Source organism: Astyanax mexicanus, chromosome 20 (genome assembly GCF_023375975.1).
Source record: "Astyanax mexicanus isolate ESR-SI-001 chromosome 20, AstMex3_surface, whole genome shotgun sequence".
Classification (NCBI taxonomy): Eukaryota; Metazoa; Chordata; class Actinopteri; order Characiformes; family Acestrorhamphidae; genus Astyanax; species Astyanax mexicanus.
The window spans coordinates 6,855,699-6,867,175 of NC_064427.1; the positions used below are offsets into that span (position 1 = coordinate 6,855,699).

Genomic DNA, 11,477 nt, shown 5'->3' on the forward strand with positions numbered 1-11,477 from the left:
AAGCTTTAAAATGATGGTGCTACAAAGGGGTACTTTGGGCTATTTTTTTTTTTAAAGAACCTGTACATTTTTAAACATTCACCCATACGAATGTACAATATATGAAAAAATTGATAGATCTAAAGAGCTCATCAAGAAGCTGCATAGTGTAGAACTGGATATAGTAAAAGCTTCTGTAGGAGTCTTAAAACATTTTTCAATGTAGTGTACATCTCTTAAAGAACTATTTTAGTGCCTTTTTGTTCTTTTTTTTGCCTCATTTTACCAGTAGAACCTTGTAGGTTATCCACAAGTTTACAGGGAGAACACACCATACAATTCTTACACTGCACTGGCCCCTTGTGATTCAGTGCCACCATGCTGCCAGTACAATAATACCATCTAAAAATGTAATGTAAATGGTATCTTTAGTGATATACACAAGATAGTCTTACATATACATATGAATAAGCAATTTAGTATTTTGGATGATGAGATTTAATTTTAATTTAATGCATACATATTTTAACTGACTACTTATTAAAACTGTATTGTTAAATTATTTGTTTTAGAATAAATTATTAGATAAATTCATTATATATACAGTACCATTCAAACGTTTGGACACATCTCTTCATTGTTTTTATGTATTACTTTATTGACATTATTTTCTACATTGTAGATTAATATTAAACACATTGAAACAATTAAGGGACATGTTTGTCCCTTAACACATTGTGGTAAACAATAAAAAAGTGTTTGTCCTCCTCAATCCCCTAATCTAAACCCGATGAACTGAGAAGGTGATTTGAGGTGATTTTATTGGGATGTTCAGCACCTGCAGGAACTCCTTCCTTCAAGACACTGAGAAAACTATTCCAGGTGACTCTCCCTCATGAAGACACTGAGATTAAAATACCAAGAGTGTGCAGATCTGTCCTCAAAGATAAATGTGCTACTTAGAAGAATCTAAAGTATAAAACATATTCTGGTTTAACAATTTTTGTTCAAAATAAATCTGCATGTGTTCCTGTATAGCTTTAATGGCTTCAATGTAAAGAAAATCATATTTAAACAAGACAATTCATAAGATTTTTAAAAAATATATAATGTTGTTTGCCACCTTCTCAGATATAAACGTGCAGAAAAACTATAATAGCATTTTTCTTAGGTTGTGCCAGAAATATTGTATTTATGGGATTAGTGCTTATTATTACCAGTGTGAAGTGTGTACATTAAAAAAAATTATTAGTAGAACCCACAAATTAGTTGTAATTTTTATGTACATATAGCAACATATCAAGAACACTGCAGTTTACAATCATTTAAAATGCCATACAATTTTTTATGTATATGTCAAAAAATATCTAATATCATAAAACATATCGCGGCAATATTAGTTAGTTTCAATATTATCGGTCCAGCTCTGAAAGTCTGGACATTTACTCAGCAGAGTGGCTCAGTCCCTGCTAAGGACACGTCACATCTGAAGCGCCATAAGAAATGCGTGGACCTGTTCTTGGCTTGACTGTCAGTCGAGCGGCGAATCAGAGAAGAGATCTTGCGGTCGCGCTCTTTGCTTGACCAATAAGCGGCCGCTATTCCGGGGTGGGCGGGCTCTTTGCGTTCAGAGGGTTGAGTGGGGAAAAGTGAGTGAGGAACGGGAGCGGAGTGGGTGAGCCGCTGATGAAAGAAACTGGTAAATTGTAATGTTTTATACGTTTTTACTGTGGTTGCACTGATTTGGCTACATGTGTGAGGTGTGGAAATGAGTGTTCAGACATTTAATCCGGGAAATAGCTCGGTAGGACCCGGCTAGAGGTGTGTTTAGCCCGCTAGTTAGCATAGTTGCTAACCCTGGCTATAGGAAATGAATCGGGTATGTATGGATGGAATGCAGTCAGTGGAAGTTTGTGGGGTGTTAAATGGAAATAAGGGGATATTATTTGCATTTATTTGTGCATAATGTGTTTCCTAAGTTGTATAAAGTAATACTAGGCACTTGTGAGAAGGCAGTGGTGAAGTTAGGTGCAGATAAACAGCTCTGTCTGGTTAACACTCTGTAGTTAGTAGCTAGTTAGCTAACCTTGATGCTTATTTATTAAACTTCAGGCTGACTGGCTTTCTGTAATGCTATAGTAAGATAGCTAGCGTTAGTTAGCTTAACTAAACTATAAGTTGCATTGGTTTGCTCGTGTAAGAGTGTTTTATTAGCATTTCTACCTGACCAGTCAAGCTGCACCTCCCCATACTTGTCAGACGTGTCAATTCCTGGTTTATTCCAAGTGTAGAACCAATATTGAAGCATTGTGTAAGCCAGTGTTCTGTCCAAACCTGGTCCTAAAGCCCCTTCTGCACTGCTTATCTCTCTAATCTAACCTGCTATATCTCTTACTTTCCCCCCTCTCCTATCAAACTTGATCATCCCTGGGCAGGTCTACTATTCAGGTTTAGGGCTGCAACAATTAGTCGATATAATCAACAATGTCGATTATTTAAATTTGTCGACTACAAATTTAATTATTGACTAACTATTAATTTGTAACAGTAGTGCATCACACAAAGTGCTGGAGACAGAAGCGCAATGGGAGATGGGTAAAGTAACTAAATGGCTCACTTGCACAGGTTACACTCAACTTAGTCCGTGTCTCCAAAAGTGCTCAAACACAACAGATTGCATATTTACGCACTAAATAGCAGTACTTTACACGTTTAAACAACATCTACACATTTAAATGCCTTTTAAATATCATGTTCAGCTGTTTCTAAAGTTTTAGAGACGGAGGACATGGCAGAAATAGTTGTTAACTAATCGAGTAATCAAAAAAAAAAAAGAATCATCAGATTATCATCAGTCGACTTCCAAAATAATCATTAGTTGCAGTCCTATTCAGATTATTAACAAGTTCTTTCAGAGTTGCAGAGTTTTTGTATCAGCTCTAGAAATCTCCCTTCAAAATCCTGTGTAGTCCGAGACTAGGCTTAATCCCTGTAAATAAACTGCCCTGCAAAGTGTATGCTCACATTTGAGCTGTGGGAGCTTTTAATATTATAACACAGTACCAGATGTTTTTTTTTTTTTTTTTTAAACCTCTTGTTTCTCATGACTTTCCCTTTTCTGCTCTGCTCAGGTATCTGAGTGGTAGTCCTCCCTCTAGTGTGAAGATGACCAAGCTGGGCTTTTTGCGGCTGTCCTATGAGAAGCAGGACACGCTGCTGAAGCTTCTCATCCTGTCCATGGCAGCAGTGCTATGTAAGTGACTTTAAAGTGTTTTTCTTTTATTTTTGTAAAGTCCTGCTCCTAGGAATAGAAGTAAGCTCACTTCTATTATTAGTTCTAACTTTTCTATGTTGCTGTGACCGTTTATGATCTGATTAACAACACTTCTTCTGTTATATTTAGAACGTTTAACTGTTTGGCATGCAATAATAACGAGAAAGGAAACAGCAAATTTGTGTTAGTGCCTTTAGTCACAAACAAGCATTGTATGAGTATGATTACTGTTTCATTGTGCATCATTGCATCCTGATAAGCTGGGCCAGTTATGCTTTGATATTCTTTTGACATCGCCTCTCGTCATTATAGCATGTCATTGGACATTGTTGTTTATGTACTAAGGATACCTAAGACATGCCCAGATACATATACAGAATTTTTTGCTAATGTCTCATTTCCATCTTTTCTTTTCCTTCACAGCATTCTCCACTAGGCTCTTCTCTGTTCTGAGATTTGAGAGTGTCATCCATGAGTTTGATCCGTAAGTACCCTCCTTACTGTACTGTATTTTACTGTTCTCTAGCAATTCTATCTTGTCCCTGTTGCATAATATTAATCGACTGCTCCCGTCTTTGTCTCTTTTGCAGGTATTTCAATTATCGTACCACCCGCTTCTTGGCAGAGGAGGGCTTCTACAAGTTTCATAATTGGTTTGATGACCGGGCTTGGTATCCACTTGGGAGAATCATCGGTGGCACAATCTACCCTGGTAGGCTGAATGATGCTAAACTGTTTGTAGCTTTGTTTTTGTTTTGTGGGCCTGTAAAAAAAAAGTACATTTAATAGGAAATACTTTTAACTCTTAAAATTGCATGGAAATTGTGTGAATCGCTAACAGTCAAAATTGCATTTATACAAATTATACATAGCTCAAAGTGCATAAAATGCCGGGAATATGTACTCAAATAAATATTTCATAAATAATTAATAATAACATAAAAAAAAAAGATTGACCACAATGGGCCGCAGTGCTGCTCCTGCACCATGGAGCTAAACATGCTCTCACGTTTTGTCTTTCCTGCAGGTTTGATGATCACATCAGCAGCACTTTACCACGTGTTGCACTTTTTCCACATCACCATTGACATTCGCAACGTGTGCGTCTTCCTCGCTCCGCTCTTCTCCTCCTTCACCGCAATCGTCACCTACCACTTCACCAAGGAGCTCAAGGTCAGAGACATCCCACTCGCCCCGCTCTGATTTAACAGTAGATTAGTAGTTTAGTTTCATCACTGATTTTTGTATCTTGTGTTTTATTCCTGTTACAGGATGCAGGTGCTGGGCTTCTGGCTGCTGCCATGATTGCAGTTGTACCTGGATACATTTCCCGTTCTGTTGCTGGCTCCTATGATAATGAAGGTATGCACAGTTGTTTACCAGTATAAATGTTGTGCTGTTTATTATTGTGTTACTTTGTAGGGTGAGTTACATATAGATTCACATTTAAGTCGTTTGTAGCTTAGTATTGTGATATAACAGAATAAGAGTTGAGAAGGTTTCTTGGTGGATTCCAGCTTCTCAATTGCCTTTTTTGCTGCTCTGTTAAGGAATTGCCATTTTCTGCATGCTGCTGACTTACTACATGTGGATCAAGGCAGTAAAGACTGGCTCCATTTACTGGTCGTCCATGTGTGCTCTGGCTTACTTCTACATGGTGGGCATACTCTTCAGATACATATAACAGCATCGTTCATCTTGCTGCATTATGGAGTTTTCCTTGACACTTACTGACATTAATTTATTTTTGTGTTGTCAGGTCTCATCCTGGGGAGGTTACGTCTTCCTCATCAACCTGATCCCTCTGCATGTGCTGGTCCTGATGCTGACTGGCAGGTTCTCCCACCGTATCTATGTGGCTTACTGCACTGTGTACTGTCTCGGCACCATCCTGTCCATGCAGATCTCTTTCGTTGGGTTCCAGGTACTTAAACACACCCTCTGCCTCCATAGTTGTGCAGATAGGATTTTAATTTGGCTTCCTTAAAGCAAGACTCTGGAGCACTTGTAGTAACTTCTACCTTTCACATGATCAGAAGAGGTTTAGAGTGGTTAGAATGCCCCTGGGTTAGTTAGGATTATGGTTTATTTTTTAAATTATTTTTATCATATACAGTTTATACAAATATTTGGGCACCCCTAGTGCCTAATTGGATTATTATTGATTATTATCTAAGTCCTAATCAGTCACATCCTCTACAGAAATGTGAGTGCATTCTCTAAAGCAATTTTATCTATTGATAATTAATTTTGCTCACATCATATTTATTACTTTATTTAATTAATGGCACCTTTTAACAATTTTGCAAATAATATAATATCTTTTGCTTACTTTTGAGCTGTTGTCATTTACACCAATAAAATCAGCAAAATGTATTATTTCAGTTCCTGTTCCTGGACTTCTATTTTTATTTATTTATTTTAATCGTTTAAGATCTCCTGTTTCTCTCTCTCGTAGCCCGTGCAGTCGTCTGAGCACATGGCTGCCTTTGGTGTGTTCGGCCTGTGCCAGATCCACGCATTCGTAGACTACCTGAGGAGCAAGCTGAACGCCCAGCAGTTCGAGATCCTCTTTAAGAGTGTCATTTCCCTGGTTGGCTTCGTGCTGCTCTCTGTGGGAGCCGTGCTCATGTTGACCGGTAAGGAGACACACCTTGTGCTCACACCTGCAGGCTTGTGTAGCTGCGCTGGTCAGATTAGAAAAAAATGAAAGTGTTTATTTAAGATTGACGTTTTTTTTTACTGTTTGACCTGCTGGACCTGTTTCCTGAGATAAGGGATTTTTTTTAATAGAGACCTGAACAGCTGGTAGTGGAAAAGATAGTTTTCATTTAATTAAAGCTGTTTATTGTGCATTCATATTTTACATAACATATAATACACCAGACCTTGATGAGGAATTTACCTTTTATATATATATATATATATATATATATATATATATATATATATATATATATATATATATATATATATATATATATACTTTTACAATAACTAATAAGCGTCTTTCTGTTGTGTACAGGTAAGATCTCTCCCTGGACTGGCCGTTTTTACTCCCTGCTGGACCCGTCCTACGCAAAGAACAACATCCCCATCATCGCCTCTGTCTCTGAGCACCAGCCGACCACCTGGTCCTCCTACTATTTTGATTTGCAGCTTCTGGTGTTCATGTTTCCCGGTAAGGAGCCCTGATTTAATGTTAATCGTCAGTAATTTTAAGTCTAAATATGAACAGCTGAACCTGAATGTTTTTTTTTTTTTTTTTTTTCTCCTCCTTCATTAAGTGGGTCTGTATTACTGCTTCAACAACCTGTCTGATGCCAGGATTTTCATCATCATGTATGGTGTCACCAGCATGTACTTCTCTGCTGTGATGGTAAGCCTCGTCATTCATGTGTAGTGTTTTTTTTTTTTTCTTGGTTTAAAAAAAGGAGCTGTGCTGAAAAGTAATGCCAAACTTAGAAAAATTGTATCCCAAAGCAGTGTGTAAGACTGGTGGAGGGCGCCGAGTGGTCCAGCGGTCTAATGCGCTGCCACTATGAGCGGGAGGTCGCAGATTCGAACCTCTGCTCATGCAGCTTTGCCATCAGCTGCCGGTGCTTAGAGGGAGCACAATTGGCTCTGCTCCCTCTGGGGTGGGTAGATGGCGCTCTCTCCCCATCACACTTAAGGTGGCGCTGGGCGACACGAGGCATCTGTGAGCGGATGAATCGGAACCTAGCCGCTTTGCTTTCCTCCGAGCGCGCTGTTATGCTGCTCATGCTCATCCGCAGCAGCTTGAAAAAAGGGGTGATTGACTTCACACGTGTCGGAGGAGGCGTGTGTTTGTCCGCATCCTCCAAGGGTCACGGGCGTCACCAGTGATGGGGACGCACAAAGGGGTGGGACGATCTCCCAATATCCAAATTGGGAGAAAATGGGAAAAAATCAGAAATAAAATTATAAAAAAAAAAAAAAAAAAGACTGGTGGAGGAGAACATGCCAAGATGCATGAAAACTGTAAAAAACAGGGTTATTCCACAAAATACTGATTTCAGTACTTTAAAAACTTTGAATATGAACTTCTTTTCATTGTATTGTTTGCATCATTTTTGTTATTTCAGCCATTTCTCATTTTCTGCACATAAATGCTCTAAATGACCATATTTTTAATACCTAGCAAATAGCAAAAAATAGCAAAATCAAAGAAACTGATTCAGAAACTAAAGTAAAGTAAACTAAAGTAGTTTTTTCCAGAGCCGTATATATATATTATATATAAAATGCATTCATTCACTCTTTCTTTCATACATTCATAAAATCTTTGCTCTCCATTTATCATTTCTTTCTTTATTTATTTTTTCCCCTGTCCAGGTGCGTCTGATGCTGGTTCTGGCTCCAGTCATGTGCATCCTGTCAGGAATTGGAGTTTCTCAGGTGCTCACCACTTACATGAAGAACCTGGACGTCAGCCGACCTGATAAGAAGACCAAGAAGCAGCAGGACTCCACGTATCCTATTAAGAATGAGGTACTTTTAACAGTTAAAACTAAAGCCTGAAGTGAAGTTGTGTCCATTCAATTCTACTGAGGTTTTATTTATTTCTACAATCAGTTGTGGGCAATTTAGAGTGATTTAATGTTCCTTGACTTTGATTGATTGTAGTAATGCGGTCAGATTTCAGCCATTGCTCATCTTCCTTTTTCTTTAATGTTTAAATGTTCAAATACAAGCACTTTTATTATCTTTATTATGTTTATATCTGTCTAAAATGTAACTATTGCTATTGTCCTGCTTAACTGTAGGTGGCCAGTGGGATGATCTTGGTCATGGCTTTCTTCCTGATCACCTACACCTTCCACTCCACCTGGGTGACCAGCGAGGCCTACTCCTCTCCCTCGATCGTGCTTTCGGCTCGTGGAGGCGACGGCAGCCGCATCATCTTCGACGACTTCAGAGAGGCCTACTACTGGCTCAGACACAACACCCCTGAGGTGGGTGTCTCCTGAGGCTTTCTCTGACTATACAGATCACCCCTGGTCTGAATGTACATTACATATTTTGACTTGTGTTGTGTTCTCCAGTGTACACTCCCATTTTTGTTTAATCATATTTGTGCTGTGCGTCGCTGTGTCTGTGTACTATAGGACGCTAAGGTTATGTCCTGGTGGGATTATGGCTATCAGATAACAGCAATGGCTAATCGAACAATTCTGGTGGACAACAACACTTGGAACAACACTCACATCTCCAGAGTTGGCCAGGTAAGTAAAGATATTTATTTATTTAAGAACTTTTAACTGAAATTGATTCATTGTACTGTGATGATGCTCACATCTGTATGGTTGCAGGCTATGGCCTCGACAGAGGAAAAGGCGTACGAGATCATGAGGGAGCTGGATGTTAGCTATGTGTTGGTGATCTTTGGAGGACTGACAGGATATTCGTCTGATGGTACTTTCAAGCTACATTATCTACAGACTTTCTGAATGTACCTCAACACCCACCAACTGAAAAAGTACTATTTAGTAAAGTACTGTTTAAAAAGTAGCATTCATTCACCCATCCCCTTAATAGGGCAATTAAATTAAATATAAATAATACACTATATATAGCTCTGTGGGAAAAAAATGAGACCGCTTCAGTTTCTGAATCAGTTTCTTTGATTTTGCTATTGATAGGTATATGTTTAAGTAAAATTAACATGTTGTTTTTAATTTATAAACTACAGAAACATTTCTACCAAATACAAATATTGTCATTTACAGCATTTATTTGCAGAAAATGAAAAAAGGCTGAAATAACAAAAAAGATGCAGAGCTTTCGGACCTCAAATAAGAGTTCAGAAATCTATATTTGGTGCAATAACCCTGGTTTTAATCACAGTTTTCATGCATCTTGGCATGTTCTCCCCCACCAGTCTTACACACTGCTTTTGGATCACTTTATGGTACTCCTGTTTCAAAAATGAGCCACAATACAGGAAAATCAGAATCAAGGTCGGGTGCAGTAGCTGCAACAGTCACATGTACCATTAAATGAACATGAAGATTAAAAGTATGAGCCTTTTAAAGGGTTCTAGATCAAAATCGCTTGCTTATAATCAGTAGTTCATAGTTTAAGGGTTTTACAGTTTTGGCTGTTCACATCCACGTGAGCCGTTGCTGACTAATTCTTTGTTTGTGCAGATATAAACAAGTTCCTGTGGATGGTGCGTATCGGAGGCAGCACTGACACTGGAAAACACATCAAGGAGCACGACTACTACACTCCCACCGGGGAGTTCCGTGTGGACCGGGAGGGTTCTCCTGTCCTGCTCAACTGCCTTATGTACAAGATGTGCTACTACCGCTTTGGCCAGGTCTACACGGAGGCCAGTGAGTATCTCCATTAGTCCTGAGCCTCAGAGCAGCAATGATTTAAAACATAATTTACATGCTGGACACTGTTACAAGCTTTGATTTAGGGCTGCACAGTAAATTGTTTCAGCATTGTCATTACAGTGTGCACTAAGGACATGTCTAATCTAATTAATACAAAAGGAAATTTCCCACTGTTCTGATTTTTTATCCAAAGATCCATATCTTCCCATTGTTATTTATTTTACTGCAGTCTTTGCTGCACTGAGGATATTAACAATGTCTACATGATGCATCATTGATATCTGGATGGTTCTAATGTAAATTTTTCTTCTTTTAATATTTTAACAACAACTTATTACAAAGTTAATTTTCCAGTATCAAACAAACCTGAAAACAAAACAACTTGTTCTTTTCCAATACTGATCTAATACTGATCCAATACTGAGACCTTTCATCTGATACTAATTATTAAAAAGTCTTCTCCACCATTGGCTATCTGTGAGGTCTCTTGCCCTGTCATCATGCTATAAAATGCATATTACAGAGTTGATCATAGATATGAATTTTCAGCCACTAGGGGCCACACTAGCCAAGTCAAGAACAAAATAAAGTGCACAGTAATAATCCAAATAAGTTTTTGTAAATCTACCCTACCCCTCTTAACCATCTTCTCTTTGTAGAGCGCCCTCCTGGTTACGACAGAGTTCGTAACGCTGAGATCGGCAACAAGGATTTCGAGCTGGACGTGCTTGAAGAGGCCTACACAACAGAGCACTGGCTGGTCAGGATATACAAGGTCTGCCTCACTTTACTTCATACTTTTCAGTGTAAAGGAGTATATATGTTCTAAAGCCCTACAGGTTCTCTCAATGTATTACAGCCCTATAGATCTTCCCGTCAGATTATACAGTCTTCTAGGTTTTATTATCAATTCTAGAGCCCTGAAGATTTTCTTGTCAAATTGTAGGGCTCGATAAGAATTTCCAAGATCTACAGCCTTAAAGGGCTTTTTTTTTTATTCTAGAGCCGCAAAGGTCTTACTATGAAGTGCTAGATCTCAATATCAAGTTCAAGAGCCCTATAGTTTCTCATAAACATTTGGAGTTCTAGATCCCTGTGAAGCTTCTACAGCCATATATGTCTCAAGTTCTAGAACCTGTAAAAAAATCTAGAGCCCCAAAGCTGCTCTTGTTACATTTCAGAGTCCTATAGATCTCATTTAATTGAAGTTCTTCTGTTTCTTTTTGTTTTTCTTCGTCCACCAGGTTAAAGATCTGGATAACCGAGGCCTCTCGCGAACATAAAGCCACGACGTACAAAAATCACACACCTTACCATACAAACAGCACTGAACGCCTTCCCCTGTGATCTGAAGACCAGTGTGGATACTTTTTATACTTATGTTGTAATTGCAGAAAGAGATTTTTGTTGTGTTTTTCTTTTCTTTTTTAATGATTTACAAATGTGACATCTCTTCTGGAATAGAGTGAGGTGTCAAAACGTCCAAGAAACTGTCAATACGCAATTTCCGCTGTGAGCGGGCAACTGGTTAATTTGTCTACAAACGGGGTAATAAATGGAGTGAGTGGGAGGAGTTTGTCTGTGTATTTTCTTTTTTTCTTCTTTTTTTTTTTTCTTGTCATTGCATTACTTTTAAAGGTTTACCATCAGATTAAGGTATAAAAATATTGGGAATATTAAAAGGTGGTGCCAAGATTTGCAGGTCAATGTAAAATTTACATTGAAAAAAAATATTTAGAACATTACCCTTTAGACCTTCAAGAAGTCTCCCCTTTAAAGGAGAGAGATAAACCTTAACTTTTAATTGAATTTAATGTAAAAAAAAGTTTATTTCTGGTAATTTAAGAGAATTTCTATCG

The 11,477-nt window shown here is 38.3% G+C and overlaps 1 protein-coding gene across 2 annotated transcripts; it reads left to right on the top strand.

Moving 5' to 3' along the window:
• Positions 1–1,612: 1,612 nt before the first annotated feature.
• stt3a (STT3 oligosaccharyltransferase complex catalytic subunit A) lies at positions 1,613–11,188 on the top strand. 2 transcript variants are annotated; one of them, XM_007244718.4, is made up of 18 exons: positions 1,613–1,678; positions 3,111–3,232; positions 3,677–3,737; positions 3,844–3,965; positions 4,281–4,426; positions 4,525–4,615; positions 4,804–4,910; positions 5,013–5,177; positions 5,712–5,892; positions 6,279–6,434; positions 6,541–6,632; positions 7,610–7,765; positions 8,041–8,229; positions 8,383–8,499; positions 8,587–8,689; positions 9,424–9,612; positions 10,278–10,393; positions 10,863–11,188. In XM_007244718.4, exons 2-18 carry the CDS (start codon positions 3,145–3,147, stop codon positions 10,899–10,901), a joined length of 2,118 nt encoding a protein of 705 aa, XP_007244780.1. In that variant the 5' UTR covers positions 1,613–1,678; positions 3,111–3,144; the 3' UTR covers positions 10,902–11,188. The 2 variants fall into 2 exon arrangements, with proteins under 2 accessions (XP_007244780.1, XP_049325080.1); XM_049469123.1 differs by lacking the exon at positions 1,613–1,678 and adding an exon at positions 1,706–1,858.
• The last annotated feature ends 289 nt before the right edge of the window (positions 11,189–11,477 follow it).